The 16,802-nt window shown below is 50.0% G+C and overlaps 1 protein-coding gene across 1 annotated transcript in view; it reads left to right on the plus strand.

Moving 5' to 3' along the window:
* The window catches only part of gabbr1b (gamma-aminobutyric acid (GABA) B receptor, 1b), a 586,011-nt gene that overhangs the window by 136,703 nt on the left and 432,506 nt on the right, over positions 1–16,802 (plus strand). The window contains 2 exon segments of the mRNA XM_068009633.1: positions 2,198–2,401; positions 3,761–3,949. Of these exon segments, the coding sequence (XP_067865734.1) occupies positions 2,198–2,401; positions 3,761–3,949 (393 nt within the window).

The following is a 16,802-nucleotide window of genomic DNA, read 5'->3' on the forward strand; positions in this document are numbered from 1 at the left end:
GCACCCTTCCACTGCTACCCTCTGTCTTCTATGACTGAGCCAGTTCTGTATCCATCTTGCCAGCTCATCTCTGATCCCGTGTGACTTCACCTTTTGTACCATTCTGCCATGAGGGACCTTGTCAAAGGCTTTACTGAAGTCCATATAGATAACATCCACTGCCCTTCCTTCATCATCATCTTTGTCACTTCCTCAAAAAACTCAATCAAATTAGTGAGACACGACCTCCCCTTCACAAAACCATGCTGCCTCTCGCTAATAAGTTTGTTTGTTTCCAAATGGGAGTAAATCCTGTCCCGAAGAATCCTCTCCAATAATTTCCCTACCACTGACGTAAGGCTCACCGGCCCATAATTTCCTGGATTATCCTTGCTACCCTTCTGAGCGTACAGGTCCACAGGTCACTGAAAGTGGCAACGCAGGTGGATAAGGTAGTCAAGAAGGCATACGGCATGCTTGCCTTCATCGGTCGGGGCATAGAGTATAAAAATTGGCAAGTCATGCTGCAGCTGTACAGAACCTTAGTTAGGCCACACTTAGAATATTGCGTGCAATTCTGGTCGCCACACTACCAGTAGCCAAGGAACAACATTGGCTATTCTCCAGTCCTCTGGAACCTCACCTGTAGCCAATGAGGATGCAAAACTTTCTGTCAAGGCCCCAGCAATTTCTTCCCTTGCCTCCTTCAGTATTCTGGGGTAGATCCCATCAGGCCCTGGGGACTTATCTACTTTAATGCTTTGCAAGACACCCAACACCTCCTCCTTTTTGATAATGAGATGACTGAGACTATCTACACTCCCTTCCCTCGGTTCATCATCCACCAAGTCCTTCTCTTTGGTGAATACTGATGCAAAGTACTCATTTAGTACCTCGCCCATTTCCTCTGGCTCCACACATAGATTCCCTTCTCTGTCCTTGAGTGGGCCAACCCTTTCCCTGGTTACCCTCTTGCTCTTTATATACGTATAAAAAGCCTTGGGATTTTCCTTAATCCTGTTTGCCAATGACTTTTCATGACCCCTTTTTGCCCTCCTGACTCCTTGCTTAAGTTCCTTCCTACTGTCTTTATATTCGTCAAGGGATTCGTCTGTTCCTAGCCTTCCAGCCCTTATGAATGCTTCCTTTTTCTTTTTGACTGGGCTCACAATATCCTGCGTTATCCAAGGTTCCCGAAACTTGCCAAACTTATCCTTCTTCCTCGCAGGAACATGCTGGTCCTGGATTCTAATCAACTGACGTTTGAAAGACTCCCACATGTCAGATGTTGATTTACCCTCAAACAGCCGTCCCCGATCTAAATTCTTCAGTTCCTGCCTAATATTGTTATAATTAGCCTTCCCCCAATTTAGCACCTTCACCCGAGGACTAATTGCTGGAATTATGCAGAGATATGATGCAAAGGCAGATGAATAGAGGTCAAGAATGGTACAGGAATAAAGAAGCCTTACTAAAACTGTACAGGGCTTTGGTGAGACCACACCTGGAATACTGTGTGCAGTTTTGGTCTCCACATTTATGAAAGGATATACTTGCACTGAAGGCAGTGCAGCTAATATTTACTAAACTGGCCCCTGGGACGAGGGGGTTTTCCTATGATGAGAGGCTGAATAAATTGGGTCTATATTCTCTGGAGTTTAAAAGAATGAGAGGCAATCTAATTGAGACATACAAGATTCTGAAAGGGCTTGATAGGGTAGAAACTGAGAGATTGTTCTCACTGGTCAGGGAATCTAGAACACGGGGTCACAGTCTCTGGGTAAGGGGTCAATCATTCAGACTGAGATGAGGAGAAATGTCTTCACATAAAGAGTTGTGAAGCTTTGGAATTCTCTTGGTTATGGATGCTCCATCGTTGAATATATCTAAGGCTGGGATAGACAAATTTTTGGTCTTGCAGAGAATCAAGGGATATGAGGAGTGAGCAGGAAAGTGAAATTGAAGCCTAAGATCAGCTATGATGGTATTGAATAGCAGGACAGGCTTGAGGGGCTGAATGGCCTCCTACTGTTGTCTACTGAACTACAGGGGGCAACTTACAGGGGGCGGGGAATGGGTTGGTGGGGGGAAGAGATGGGGGTTGCTGACCAGGTGGTGGGAGAAGGGTGGCTGCAGGGGGTTCAGTTCCTGCTCAGGTTGAGAACAGGCCGAGCCTACTCTTCCAATACTTACAGTCCCGCTCTTTGTGCTTTTCCAGGATGCAGGAAGATCAGACCCCCACCAGACGGTGGGATCCGGTACCCCGGGCTGACCCAGGAGCAGATCCACTCCATCGAGATCCTGCCCGTGGCCTATGAGATCGAGTTTGTCTGCAGGGTCAACCGCGAGTTAGATGGACCGCGAGTCCGCAAGTGTTTGGACAATGGGATGTGGACCGACATGGACAAGCGCAGTCGGTGTCGTGAGTATTGGAGAGCAAGTGGGTCACTGTCCTCCCCCCCTCTGGGACCGTGTGGGGCAGTGGGTCAGACACTGTCCTCCCCCCCTCTGGGACCGGGTGGGGCAGTGGGTCAGACACTGTCCTTTCCCCCTCTGGGACCGGGTGGAGCAGTGGGACCGACACTGTCCTTTCCCCCTCTGGGACCGGGTGGGACAGTGGGTCAGACACTGTCCTTTCCCCCTCTGGGACCGGGTGTGGCAGTGGGTCAGACACTGTCCTTTCCCCCTCTGGGACCAGGTGTGGCAGTGGGTCAGACACTGTCCTTTCCCCCTCTGGGACCAGGTGTGGCAGTGGGACAGACACTGTCCTTTCCCCCTCTGGGTCTGTGCGGGGCAGTGGGTCAGACACTGTCCTTTCCCCCTCTGGGACCAGGTGTGGCAGTGGGTCAGACACTGTTCTTTCCCCGTCTGGGGCTGGGTGGGGCAGTGGGTCAGACACTGTTCTTTCCCCCTCTGGGACTGGGTGGGTTAGTGGGTCAGACACTGCCCTTTCCCCCCTCTGGGACCGGGTGGGGCAGGGGGTCAGACACTGCCCTTTCCCCCCTCTGGGACCGGGTGGGGCAGGGGGTCAGACACTGCCCTTTCCCCCCTCTGGGACCGGGTGGGGCAGTGGGTCAGACACTGTCCTTTCCCCGTCTGGGACTGGGTGGGGCAGGGGGTCAGACACTATCCTTTCCCCCTCTGGGTCTGTGCGGGGCAGTGGGTCAGACACTGTCCTTTCCCCCTCTGGGTCTGTGCGGGGCAGTGGGTCAGACACTGTCCTTTCCCCCCTCTGGGACCGGGTGGGGCAGGGGGTCAGACACTGTCCTTTCCCCCTCTGGGACCGGGTGTGGCAGTGGGACAGACACTGTCCTTTCCTCCTCTGGGACTGGGTGGGGCAGTGGGTCAGACACTGTCCTTTCCCCCTCTGGGACCGGGTGGGGCAGTGGGACAGACACTGTCCTTTCCCCCTCTGGGACTGGGTGGGGCAGTGGGACAGACACTGTCCTTTCCCCCTCTGGGACTGTGTGGGGCAGTGGGACAGACACTGTCCTTTCCCCCTCTGGGACTCGGTGGGTCAGTGGGTCAGACACTATCCTTTCCCCCTCTGGGACTGGGTGGGGCAGTGGGTCAGACACTGTCCTTTCCCCCTCTGGGACTCGATTCTCCCTGGGACCAGCTGCTCAATCTGAGGAACAGGTCCCTGTGATACTTGATTGAGAAAAAGCATTGGGAGTCTCTGCAATAAGTGATTCTTTTTAAATATGCTCCCCTTTTGCAGAGAATGATCCATCTCCCGGGGCCCCACTAACATGATCTTTCTACCTGCCATTCCACACAGTGAGAAATTGCTCGAGACTGGCCCTGAAACTGGAAAATGGCTACGTAGTGACCAGGGACAGATTCAAGGTGCCAGTGGAGGGGACGGTGGTGGAATATCATTGCAACCCGGGATTTCTCCTGGTCGGCAGTTCCCACAGATTCTGCACCAAGTACGGCAAATGGAACACCAGCAAACCCATCTGCAAAGGTAATGGCACATAGACAACAGTGTGATCGAGAGAGTGTGTAATCGAGAGAGTGTGTGATCAAGAGAGTGTGTGATCGAGAGAGTGTGACAGAGTGCGACAGAGAGAGAGTGCGATAGAGAGGGAGGGACAGAGTGCGATAGAGAGGGAGGGACAGAGTGCGATAGAGAGAGAGTGCGATAGAGAGAGAGTGCGATAGAGAGAGTGTGGGACAGAGTGTGATAGAGAGAGAGTGTGATAGAGAGAGTGTGATAGAGAGAGAGTGGGACAGAGTGCGATAGAGAGAGAGTGCGATAGAGAGAGAGTGCGATAGAGAGAGAGAGAGACAGAGTATGATAGAGAGAGAGGGACAGAGTGTGATAGAGAGAGAGTGTGATAGAGAGAGAGTGTGATAGAGAGAGAGTGTGATAGAGTGCGATAGAGAGAGAGTGCGATAGAGAGAGAGAGGGGCAGAGTGCGATAGAGAGAGAGAGGGGCAGAGTGCGATAGAGAGAGAGAGAGAGTGTGATAGAGAGAGAGAGAGAGTGTGATAGAGAGAGAGAGAGTGTGATAGAGACAGAGTGTGAGAGATAGAGAGGGACAGAGTTTACATATATAGAGAGAGACAGAGTGTGTGAGAGAGAGAGACAGAGTGTGTGAGAGAGAGAGGGACAGAGTGTGATAGAGAGAGAGAGAGGGACAGAGTGTGATAGAGAGTGTGATAGAGAGAGGGACAGAGTGTGATAGAGAGAGAGTGTGATAGAGAGAGAGTGTGATAGAGACAGAGAGGGACAGAGTGTGATAGAGAGAGAGTGCGATAGAGAGAGAGTGCGATAGAGAGAGAGTGCGATAGAGAGCGATAGAGTGCGATAGAGTGCGAGTGTGATAGAGACAGAGAGGGACAGAGTGTGATAGAGAGAGAGTGTGATAGAGAGAGAGTGTGATAGAGAGAGAGTGCGATAGAGTGCGATAGAGAGCGATAGAGTGCGATAAAGAGCGATAGAGAGCGATAGAGTGCGATAGAGTGCGATAGAGAGCGATAGAGAGCGATAGAGAGAGAGAGCGACAGAGTGCCATAGAGAGAGAGAGGGACAGAGTGTGATAGAGAGAGAGTGTGATAGAGAGAGAGTGTGATAGAGAGAGAGTGGGACAGAGTGCGATAGAGAGAGAGTGGGACAGAGTGCGATAGAGAGAGAGAGAGAGAGAGTGCGATAGAGAGAGAGAGAGTGCGATAGAGAGAGAGAGAGAGAGAGTGCGATAGAGAGAGAGAGAGAGTGCGATAGAGAGAGAGAAGAGGGACAGAGTGCGATAGAGAGAGAGGGACAGAGTGCGAAAGAGAGAGAGGGACAGAGTGCGAAAGAGAGAGAGGGACAGAGTGAGAGAGTGTGATAGAGAGAGAGTGTGATAGAGAGAGGGTGTGATAGAGAGAGGGTGTGATAGAGAGAGGGACAGAGTGTGATAGAGAGAGAGAGGGACAGAGTGTGATAGAGAGAGAGAGAGACAGAGTGTGATAGAGAGAGAGAGGGACAGAGTGTGTGTGAGAGAGAGAGACAGAGTTTATAGAGAGAGTGAGAGAGAGACAGAGTTTATAGAGAGAGTGAGAGAGAGACAGAGTGATAGAGAGAGAGAGGGACAGAGTGTATAGAGAGAGGGACAGAGTGTGATAGAGAGAGAGAGAGAGAGAGTGATAGAGAGAGAGAGAGAGAGTGATAGAGAGAGAGTGTGATAGAGAGAGAGAGGGACAGAGTGTGATAGAGAGAGAGTGCGATCGAGAGAGAGTGCGATCGAGAGAGAGTGCGATCGAGAGAGAGAGAGAGAGTGCGATAGAGAGAGAGAGAATGCGATAGAGAGAGAGAGAGTGCGATAGAGACAGAGAGGGACAGAGTTTACATATATAGAGAGAGACAGAGTGTGTGTGAGAGAGAGACAGAGTGTGTGTGAGAGAGAGACAGAGTGTGTGAGAGAGAGAGAGACAGAGAGTGCGATAGAGAGAGAGTGCGATAGAGAGAGTGTGGGACAGAGTGTGATAGAGAGAGAGTGTGATAGAGAGAGTGTGATAGAGAGAGAGTGGGACAGAGTGCGATAGAGAGAGAGTGCGATAGAGAGAGAGTGCGATAGAGAGAGAGAGAGACAGAGTATGATAGAGAGAGAGGGACAGAGTGTGATAGAGAGAGAGTGTGATAGAGAGAGAGTGTGATAGAGAGAGAGTGTGATAGAGTGCGATAGAGAGAGAGTGCGATAGAGAGAGAGAGGGGCAGAGTGCGATAGAGAGAGAGAGGGGCAGAGTGCGATAGAGAGAGAGAGAGAGAGAGTGTGATAGAGAGAGAGAGAGTGTGATAGAGACAGAGTGTGAGAGATAGAGAGGGACAGAGTTTACATATATAGAGAGAGACAGAGTGTGTGAGAGAGAGAGACAGAGTGTGTGAGAGAGAGAGAGACAGAGTGTGAGAGAGTGTGATAGAGAGAGAGAGGGACAGAGTGTGATAGAGAGAGAGAGAGGGACAGAGTGTGATAGAGAGTGTGATAGAGAGAGGGACAGAGTGTGATAGAGAGAGAGTGTGATAGAGAGAGAGTGTGATAGAGACAGAGAGGGACAGAGTGTGATAGAGAGAGAGTGTGATAGAGAGAGAGTGCGATAGAGAGAGAGAGCGATAGAGTGCGATAGAGTGCGATAGAGTGCGAGTGTGATAGAGACAGAGAGGGACAGAGTGTGATAGAGAGAGAGTGTGATAGAGAGAGAGTGTGATAGAGAGAGAGTGCGATAGAGTGCGATAGAGAGCGATAGAGTGCGATAAAGAGCGATAGAGAGCGATAGAGTGCGATAGAGAGCGATAGAGTGCGATAGAGAGCGATAGAGAGCGATAGAGAGAGAGTGCGACAGAGTGCCATAGAGAGAGAGAGGGACAGAGTGTGATAGAGAGAGAGTGTGATAGAGAGAGAGTGTGATAGAGAGAGAGTGGGACAGAGTGCGATAGAGAGAGAGTGGGACAGAGTGCGATAGAGAGAGAGTGGGACAGAGTGCGATAGAGAGAGAGAGAGTGCGATAGAGAGAGAGAGAGTGCGATAGAGAGAGAGAGAGAGAGAGTGCGATAGAGAGAGAGAGAGAGAGAGAGTGCGATAGAGAGAGAGAAGAGGGACAGAGTGCGATAGAGAGAGAGGGACAGAGTGCGAAAGAGAGAGAGGGACAGAGTGCGAAAGAGAGAGAGGGACAGAGTGAGAGAGTGTGATAGAGAGAGAGTGTGATAGAGAGAGGGTGTGATAGAGAGAGGGTGTGATAGAGAGAGGGACAGAGTGTGATAGAGAGAGAGAGGGACAGAGTGTGATAGAGAGAGAGAGAGACAGAGTGTGATAGAGAGAGAGAGGGACAGAGTGTGTGTGAGAGAGAGAGACAGAGTTTATAGAGAGAGTGAGAGAGAGACAGAGTGATAGAGAGAGAGAGGGACAGAGTGTGATAGAGAGAGGGACAGAGTGTGATAGAGAGAGAGAGAGAGAGAGTGATAGAGAGAGAGAGAGAGAGTGATAGAGAGAGAGTGTGATAGAGAGAGAGAGGGACAGAGTGTGATAGAGAGAGAGAGGGACAGAGTGTGATAGAGAGAGAGTGCGATCGAGAGAGAGTGCGATCGAGAGAGAGAGAGAGAGTGCGATAGAGAGAGAGAGAGAGAATGCGATAGAGAGAGAGAGAGTGCGATAGAGACAGAGAGGGACAGAGTTTACATATATAGAGAGAGACAGAGTGTGTGTGAGAGAGAGACAGAGTGTGTGTGAGAGAGAGACAGAGTGTGTGAGAGAGAGAGAGACAGAGTGTGTGAGAGAGAGAGAGAGACAGAGTGTGTGAGAGAGAGAGAGGGACAGAGTGTGATAGAGAGAGAGAGGGACAGAGTGTGATAGAGAGAGAGAGAGACAGAGTGTGATAGAGAGAGAGAGGGACAGAGTGTGATAGAGAGAGAGAGAGAGACAGAGTGTGATAGAGAGAGAGAGAGACAGAGTGTGATAGAGAGAGAGACAGAGTGTGACAGAGAGAGAGAAGAGGGACAGAGTGTGACAGAGAGAGAGAAGAGGGACAGAGTGTGATAGAGAGAGAGTGTGATAGAGAGAGAGTGTGATAGAGAGAGAGTGGGACAGAGAGAGAGTGGGACAGAGTGCGATAGAGAGAGAGACAGAGTGTGTCTGAGAGAGAGTGGGACAGGGTGTGGTAGAGAGAAAGAGACAGAGTGTGATAGAGAGAGAGAGTGTGATAGAGAGAGAGAGTGTGTGATAGAGAGAGAGTGGGACAGAGTGTGATAGGGAGAGAGTGGGACAGAGTGTGATAGGGAGAGAGTGGGACAGAGTGTGATAGAGAGAGAGAGAGAGTGAGTGATAGAGCGAGAGAGGGACAGAGTGTGATAGAGCGAGAGAGGGACAGAGTGTGATAGAAAGAGTGTGGGACAGAGTGTGGTAGAGAGAGAAAGAGACAGAGCGAGAGAGAGAGAGAGAGAGAGGGACAGAGTGTGATAGAGAGAGAATGTGATAGAGAGAAGAGGGACAGAGTGTGACAGAGGGAAGAGGGACAGAGTGTGATAGAGGGAGAGACAGAGTGTGATAGAGGGAGAGACAGAGTGTGATGGAGAGAGAGAGACAGAGTGTGATGGAGAGAGAGGGAGACAGAGTGTGATGGAGAGAGAGAGAGAGACAGAGTGTGAGAGAGAGAGAGAGAGAGAGGGACAGAGTGTGATAGAGAGAGAGTGTGATCGAGAGAAGAGGGACAGAGTGTGAGAGAGAGAGAGAGAGAGGGACAGAGTGTGATAGAGAGAGAGTGTGATAGAGAGAAGAGGGACAGAGTGTGATAGAGAGAAGAGGGACAGAGTGTGATAGAGAGGAGAGAGAGAGAGTGTGATAGAGAGAGAGAGAGTGTGTGACAGAGAGAGAGAGAGAGAGTGTGATAGAGAGAGAGAGAGAGAGGGAGAGAGTGTGATAGAGAGAGCGTGATAGAGAGAGTGTGATAGAGAGAGTGTGACAGAGAGAGAGTGTGACAGAGAGAGAGAGACAGAGTGTGAGAGAGATAGAGAGGGACAGAGTTTACATATATAGAGAGAGACAGAGTGTGTGTGAGAGAGAGAGAGACAGAGTGTGTGTGAGAGAGAGAGAGGGGGGCAGAGAGAGAGGGGCAGAGAGAGAGGGGCAGAGTGAGAGGGGCAGAGTGAGAGGGACAGAGTGTGATAGAGAGAGAGTGTGATAGAGAGAGAGTGTGATAGAGACAGAGTGTGATAGAGAGAGAGTGTGATAGAGAGAGAGTGTGATAGAGAGAAGAGGGACAGAGTGTGATAGAGAGAGAGAGAGAGTGTGATAGAGAGAGAGAGAGAGTGTGATAGAGAGAGAGAGAGAGAGTGTGATAGAGAGAGAGAGCGAGAGAGTGTGATAGAGAGAGAGAGAGAGAGTGTGATAGAGAGAGAGTGTGATAGAGAGAGAGTGTGATAGAGCGAGAGAGAGAGGGACAGAGTGTGATAGAGAGAGAGAGAGAGAGAGAGAGAGATGGACAGAGTGCGATAGAGAGAGAGAGAGAGACAGTGTGCGATAGAGAGAGAGAGAGAGACAGTGTGTGTGAGAGAGAGAGATACAGTGTGTCTGAGAGAGAGAGACAGAGTGTGTCTGAGAGAGAGAGACAGAGTGCGATAGAGAGAGAGAGACAGAGTGCGATAGAGAGAGATGGACAGAGTGCGATAGAGAGAGAGAGAGAGACAGTGTGCGATAGAGAGAGAGAGAGAGACAGTGTGTGTGAGAGAGAGAGAGACAGTGTGTCTGAGAGAGAGAGACAGAGTGTGTCTGAGAGAGATAGACAGAGTGTGTCTGAGAGAGATAGACAGAGTGTGTCTGAGAGAGAGATAGACAGAGTGTCTGAGAGAGAGATAGACAGAGTGTCTGAGAGAGAGAGAGGGACATAGTGTGATAGAGAGAGAGAGACACAGAGTGCGATAGAGAGAGAGACACAGAGTGCGATAGAGAGAGAGTGCGATAGAGAGAGAGTGCGATAGAGAGAGAGTGGGACAGAGTGTCATAGAAAGAGTGTGGGACAGAGTGTGGTAGAGAGAGAAAGAGACAGAGTGAGAGAGAGAGAGAGAGAGGGACAGAGTGTGATAGAGATAGAGAGAGACAGAGTGTGTGTGAGAGAGAGTGACAGAGTGTGTGTGAGAGAGAGTGTGATAGAGAGAGAGAGGGACAGAGTGTGATAGAGAGAGAGAGAGAGAGTGTGATAGAGAGAGAGAGAGAGAGTGTGATAGAGAGAGAGTGTGATAGAGAGAGAGTGGGACAGAGTGTGATAGAGAGAGAGAGAGACAGAGTGATAGAGAGAGAGAAGGACAGAGTGTGTTAGAGTGAGAGAGACAGAGTGCCATAGAGAGAGAGAGAGAGACAGAGTGTGAGAGAGAGAGAGAGAGCGAGGGACAGAGTGTGATAGAGTGATAGAGACAGAGTGTGATAGAGAGAGAGAGAGGGACGGAGTTTATTGAGAGAGAGAGGGACAGAGTGTGATAGAGAGAGAGAAGAGGGACAGAGTGTGATAGAGAGAGAGTGTGATAGAGAGAGAGTGTGTGTGAGAGAGAGTGTGTGTGAGAGAGAGTGTGTGTGAGAGAGAGAGGGACAGAGTGTGTGAGAGAGAGAGAGGGACAGAGTGTGTGAGAGAGAGAGAGGGACAGAGTGTGATAGAGAGAGAGAGAGACAGAGTGATAGAGAGAGAGAGGGTCAGAGTGCGATAGAGAGAGAGAAACAGAGTGCGATAGAGAGAGAGACACAGAGTGCGATAGAGAGAGAGACACAGAGTGCGATAGAGAGAGAGTGGGACAGAGTGTCATAGAAAGAGTGTGGGACAGAGTGTGGTAGAGACAGAGTGGTAGAGACAGAGTGGTAGAGAGAGAGTGGTAGAGAGAGAGTGTGGTAGAGAGAGAGTGTGGTAGAGAGAGAGAGTGGTTGAGAGAGAGAGTGGTTGAGAGAGAGAGTGGTTGAGAGAGAGAGCGTGAGAGAGAGAGAGCGTGAGAGAGTGACAGAGAGAGAGTGACAGAGTGTGACAGAAAGAGAGTGACAGAGTGTGATAGACAGAGAGAGACAGAGTGTGATAGACAGAGAGAGACAGAGTGTGATCGAAAGAGAGAGACAGAGTGTGATAGACAGAGAGAGACAGAGTGTGATAGAAAGAGAGAGACAGAGTGTGATAGAGACAGAGTGTGAGAGAGAGAGAGACAGAGTGCGTGTGAGAGAGGGAGAGAGAGAGAGGGACAGAGTGCGATAGAGAGAGAGAGAGAGACAGTGTGCGATAGAGAGAGAGAGAGAGACAGTGTGTGTGAGAGAGAGAGATACAGTGTGTCTGAGAGAGAGAGACAGAGTGTGTCTGAGAGAGAGAGACAGAGTGCGATAGAGAGAGAGAGACAGAGTGCGATAGAGAGAGATGGACAGAGTGCGATAGAGAGAGAGAGAGAGACAGTGTGCGATAGAGAGAGAGAGAGAGACAGTGTGTGTGAGAGAGAGAGAGACAGTGTGTCTGAGAGAGAGAGACAGAGTGTGTCTGAGAGAGATAGACAGAGTGTGTCTGAGAGAGATAGACAGAGTGTGTCTGAGAGAGAGATAGACAGAGTGTCTGAGAGAGAGATAGACAGAGTGTCTGAGAGAGAGAGAGGGACATAGTGTGATAGAGAGAGAGAGACACAGAGTGCGATAGAGAGAGAGACACAGAGTGCGATAGAGAGAGAGTGCGATAGAGAGAGAGTGCGATAGAGAGAGAGTGGGACAGAGTGTCATAGAAAGAGTGTGGGACAGAGTGTGGTAGAGAGAGAAAGAGACAGAGTGAGAGAGAGAGAGAGAGAGGGACAGAGTGTGATAGAGATAGAGAGAGACAGAGTGTGTGTGAGAGAGAGTGACAGAGTGTGTGTGAGAGAGAGTGTGATAGAGAGAGAGAGGGACAGAGTGTGATAGAGAGAGAGAGAGAGAGTGTGATAGAGAGAGAGAGAGAGAGTGTGATAGAGAGAGAGTGTGATAGAGAGAGAGTGGGACAGAGTGTGATAGAGAGAGAGAGAGACAGAGTGATAGAGAGAGAGAAGGACAGAGTGTGTTAGAGTGAGAGAGACAGAGTGCCATAGAGAGAGAGAGAGAGACAGAGTGTGAGAGAGAGAGAGAGAGCGAGGGACAGAGTGTGATAGAGTGATAGAGACAGAGTGTGATAGAGAGAGAGAGAGGGACGGAGTTTATTGAGAGAGAGAGGGACAGAGTGTGATAGAGAGAGAGAAGAGGGACAGAGTGTGATAGAGAGAGAGTGTGATAGAGAGAGAGTGTGTGTGAGAGAGAGTGTGTGTGAGAGAGAGTGTGTGTGAGAGAGAGAGGGACAGAGTGTGTGAGAGAGAGAGAGGGACAGAGTGTGTGAGAGAGAGAGAGGGACAGAGTGTGATAGAGAGAGAGAGAGACAGAGTGATAGAGAGAGAGAGGGTCAGAGTGCGATAGAGAGAGAGAAACAGAGTGCGATAGAGAGAGAGACACAGAGTGCGATAGAGAGAGAGACACAGAGTGCGATAGAGAGAGAGTGGGACAGAGTGTCATAGAAAGAGTGTGGGACAGAGTGTGGTAGAGACAGAGTGGTAGAGACAGAGTGGTAGAGAGAGAGTGGTAGAGAGAGAGTGTGGTAGAGAGAGAGTGTGGTAGAGAGAGAGAGTGGTTGAGAGAGAGAGTGGTTGAGAGAGAGAGTGGTTGAGAGAGAGAGCGTGAGAGAGAGAGAGCGTGAGAGAGTGACAGAGAGAGAGTGACAGAGTGTGACAGAAAGAGAGTGACAGAGTGTGATAGACAGAGAGAGACAGAGTGTGATAGACAGAGAGAGACAGAGTGTGATCGAAAGAGAGAGACAGAGTGTGATAGACAGAGAGAGACAGAGTGTGATAGAAAGAGAGAGACAGAGTGTGATAGAGACAGAGTGTGAGAGAGAGAGAGACAGAGTGCGTGTGAGAGAGGGAGAGAGAGAGAGGGACAGAGCGTGATAGAGAGAGAGAGAGACAGAGTGCGTGTGAGAGAGGGAGAGAGAGAGAGGGACAGAGTGTGATAGAGAGAGAGAGGGACAGAGTGTGTGTGAGAGCGAGAGGGACAGAGTGTGATAGAGAGAGAGTGTGATAGAGAGAAGAGGGACAGAGTGTGATAGAGAGAAGAGGGACAGAGTGTGATAGAGAGAGTGTGATAGAGAGAGTGATAGAGAGAGAGTGATAGAGAGAGAGTGATAGAGAGAGTGTGATAGAGAGAGTGTGTGATAGAGAGAGTGTGTGATAGAGAGAGTGTGAGATAGAGTGTGTGATAGAGAGAGTGTGTGATAGAGAGAGTGTGTGATAGAGAGAGAGTGCGATAGAGAGAGAGTGGGACAGAGTGTGATAGAGAGAGAGTGGGACAGAGTGTGATAGAGAGAGAGAGGGACAGAGTGTGATAGAGCGAGAGAGGGACAGAGTGTGATAGAGCGAGAGAGGGAAGAGTGTGATAGAGCGAGAGAGAGACAGCGTGTGTGTGAGAGAGAGAGAGGGAAGAGTGTGATAGAGAGAGAGAGAGACACAGCGTGTGTGTGAGAGAGAGAGGGAAGAGTGTGATAGAGAGAGAGAGGGAAGAGTGTGATAGAGAGAGAGCGTGACAGAGTGTGATAGAGAGAGAGCGGGACAGAGTGTGATAGAGAGAGAGCGGGACAGAGTGTGATAGAGAGAGAGAGGGACAGAGTGTGATAGAGCGAGAGAGGGACAGAGTGTGATAGAGCGAGAGAGGGAAGAGTGTGATAGAGAGAGAGAGAGACAGCGTGTGTGTGAGAGAGAGAGGGAAGAGTGTGATAGAGAGTGTGGGAGAGAGAGAAAGAGACAGAGAGAGAGAAGAGAGAGAGAGAGTGTGATAGAGAGAAGAGAGAGAGAGTGTGTGATAGAGAGAAGAGAGAGAGAGTGTGATAGAGAGACAGAGTGTGATAGAGAGACAGAGTGTGACAGAGTGTGATAGAGAGAGAGTGTGACAGAGTGTGATAGAGAGAGAGTGTGATAGAGAGAGAGTGGGACAGAGTGTGATAGAGAGAGAGAGACAGCGTGTGATAGAGAGAGAGAGAGACAGCGTGTGATAGAGAGAGAGAGAGACAGCGTGTGTGTGAGAGAGAGAGGGAAGAGTGTGATAGAGAGAGAGCGGGACAGCGTGTGATAGAAAGAGTGTGGGACAGAGTGTGGAAGAGAGAGAAAGAGACAGAGAGTGAGAGAGACAGAGAGTGAGAGAGACAGAGAGTGAGAGAGACAGAGAGGGAAGAGTGTGAAAGAGAGAGAGAGGGAAGAGTGTGAAAGAGAGAGAGAGGGAAGAGTGTGATAGAGAGAGAGAGGGACAGAGTGTGATAGAGAGAGAGAGGGACAGAGTGTGATAGAGAGAGAGAGGGACAGAGTGATAGAGAGAGAGTGTGATAGAGAGAGAGTGGGACAGAGTGTGATAGAGAGAGAGAGGGACAGAGTGTGATAGAGAGAGAGAGAGAGAGACAGCGTGTGTGTGAGAGAGAGAGAGGGAAGAGTGTGATAGAGAGAGAGCGGGACAGAGTGTGATAGAAAGAGTGTGGTTGAGAGTGAGAGAGGGACAGAGTGAGAGAGGGACAGAGTGAGAGAGGGACAGAGTGTGATAGAGAGAGAGCGGGACAGAGTGTGATAGAGAGAGAGCGTGATAGAGTGTGATAGAGAGAGAGCGAGGGACAGAGTGTGATAGAGTGAGAGAGACAGAGTGTGATAGAGAGAGAGCGGGACAGAGTGTGATAGAGAGAGAGCGTGATAGAGTGTGATAGAGAGAGAGCGAGGGACAGAGTGTGATAGAGTGAGAGAGACAGAGTGTGATAGAGTGAGAGAGACAGAGTGTGATAGAGAGAGAGCGGGACAGAGTGTGATAGAGAGAGAGCGGGACAGAGTGTGATAGAGTGAGAGAGACAGAGTGTGATAGAGTGAGAGAGACAGAGTGTGATAGAGAGAGAGCGGGACAGGGTGTGATAGAGAGAGAGCGGGACAGAGTGTGATAGAGAGAGCGGGACAGAGTGTGGTAGAGCGAGAGAGGGACAGAGTGTGATAGAGAGAGAGAGGGACAGAGTGTGATAGAGAGAGAGAAGGACAGAGCGTGATAGAGAGAGAGAGCGTGATAGAGAGAGAGAGCGTGATAGAGAGAGAGACAGTGTGGTACAGCGAGAGAGGGACAGAGTGTGATCGAGAGAGAGAGGGACAGAGTGTGATAGAGAGAGAGAGGGACAGAGTGTGATAGAGAGAGAGGGACAGAGTGTGATAGAGAGAGGAGGACAGAGCGTGATAGAGAGAGAGCGTGATAGAGAGAGAGCGTGATAGAGAGAGAGCGTGATAGAGAGAGACAGTGTGAGAGAGAGAGAGACAGTGTGGTAGAGCGAGAGAGAGACAGTGTGGTAGAGCGAGAGAGGGACAGAGTGTGATAGAGAGAGAGAGAGACAGAGTGTGATAGAGAGAGAGAGAGACAGAGTGTGATAGAGAGAGAGACTAACAGAGTTTATATACAGAGAGAGAGAGACAGAGTGTGTGAGAGAGAGAGAGACAGAGTGTGTGAGAGAGACAGAGCGTGATAGAGAGAGAGAGCGTGATAGAGAGAGAGAGCGTGATAGAGAGACAGTGTGGTAGAGCGAGAGAGGGACAGAGTGTGATCGAGAGAGAGAGGGACAGAGTGTGATAGAGAGAGAGAGGGACAGAGTGTGATAGAGAGAGAGGGACAGAGTGTGATAGAGAGAGGAGGACAGAGCGTGATAGAGAGAGAGCGTGATAGAGAGAGAGCGTGATAGAGAGAGACAGTGTGAGAGAGAGAGAGACAGTGTGATAGAGAGAGAGAGGGACAGAGTGTGATAGAGAGAGAGAGGGACAGAGTGTGATAGAGAGAGGGACAGAGTGTGATAGAGTGAGAGAGACAGAGCGTGATAGAGAGAGAGTGTGACAGAGCGTGATAGAGAGAGAGTGTGACAGATCGTGATAGAGAGAGAGAGGGACAGAGCGTGATAGAGAGAGAGAGGGACAGAGCGTGATAGAGAGAGAGAGCGTGATAGAGAGAGAGAGTGTGGTAGAGCGAGAGAGGGACAGAGTGTGGTAGAGAGTGAGAGAGACAGAGTGTGAGAGAGAGAGAGCGAGGGACAGAGTGTGATAGAGTGAGAGGGACAGAGTGTGATAGAGAGAGAGAGAGAGAGTGTGATAGAGAGAGAGAGAGAGAGTGTGATAGAGAGAGAGTGTGATAGAGAGAGAGTGGGACAGAGTGTGATAGAGAGAGAGAGAGACAGAGTGATAGAGAGAGAGAAGGACAGAGTGTGTTAGAGTGAGAGAGACAGAGTGCCATAGAGAGAGAGAGAGAGACAGAGTGTGAGAGAGAGAGAGAGAGCGAGGGACAGAGTGTGATAGAGTGATAGAGACAGAGTGTGATAGAGAGAGAGAGAGGGATGGAGTTTATTGAGAGAGAGAGGGACAGAGTGTGATAGAGAGAGAGAAGAGGGACAGAGTGTGATAGAGAGAGAGTGTGATAGAGAGAGAGTGTGTGTGAGAGAGAGTGTGTGTGAGAGAGAGTGTGTGTGAGAGAGAGAGGGACAGAGTGTGTGAGAGAGAGAGAGGGACAGAGTGTGTGAGAGAGAGAGAGGGACAGAGTGTGATAGAGAGAGAGAGAGACAGAGTGATAGAGAGAGAGAGGGTCAGAGTGCGATAGAGAGAGAGAAACAGAGTGCGATAGAGAGAGAGACACAGAGTGCGATAGAGAGAGAGACACAGAGTGCAATAGAGAGAGAGTGGGACAGAGTGTCATAGAAAGAGTGTGGGACAGAGTGTGGTAGAGACAGAGTGGTAGAGAGAGAGTGGTAGAGAGAGAGTGTGGTAGAGAGAGAGTGTGGTAGAGAGA

This window comes from Heterodontus francisci, chromosome 29, assembly GCF_036365525.1.
Source record: "Heterodontus francisci isolate sHetFra1 chromosome 29, sHetFra1.hap1, whole genome shotgun sequence".
NCBI lineage: Eukaryota > Metazoa > Chordata > Chondrichthyes > Heterodontiformes > Heterodontidae > Heterodontus > Heterodontus francisci.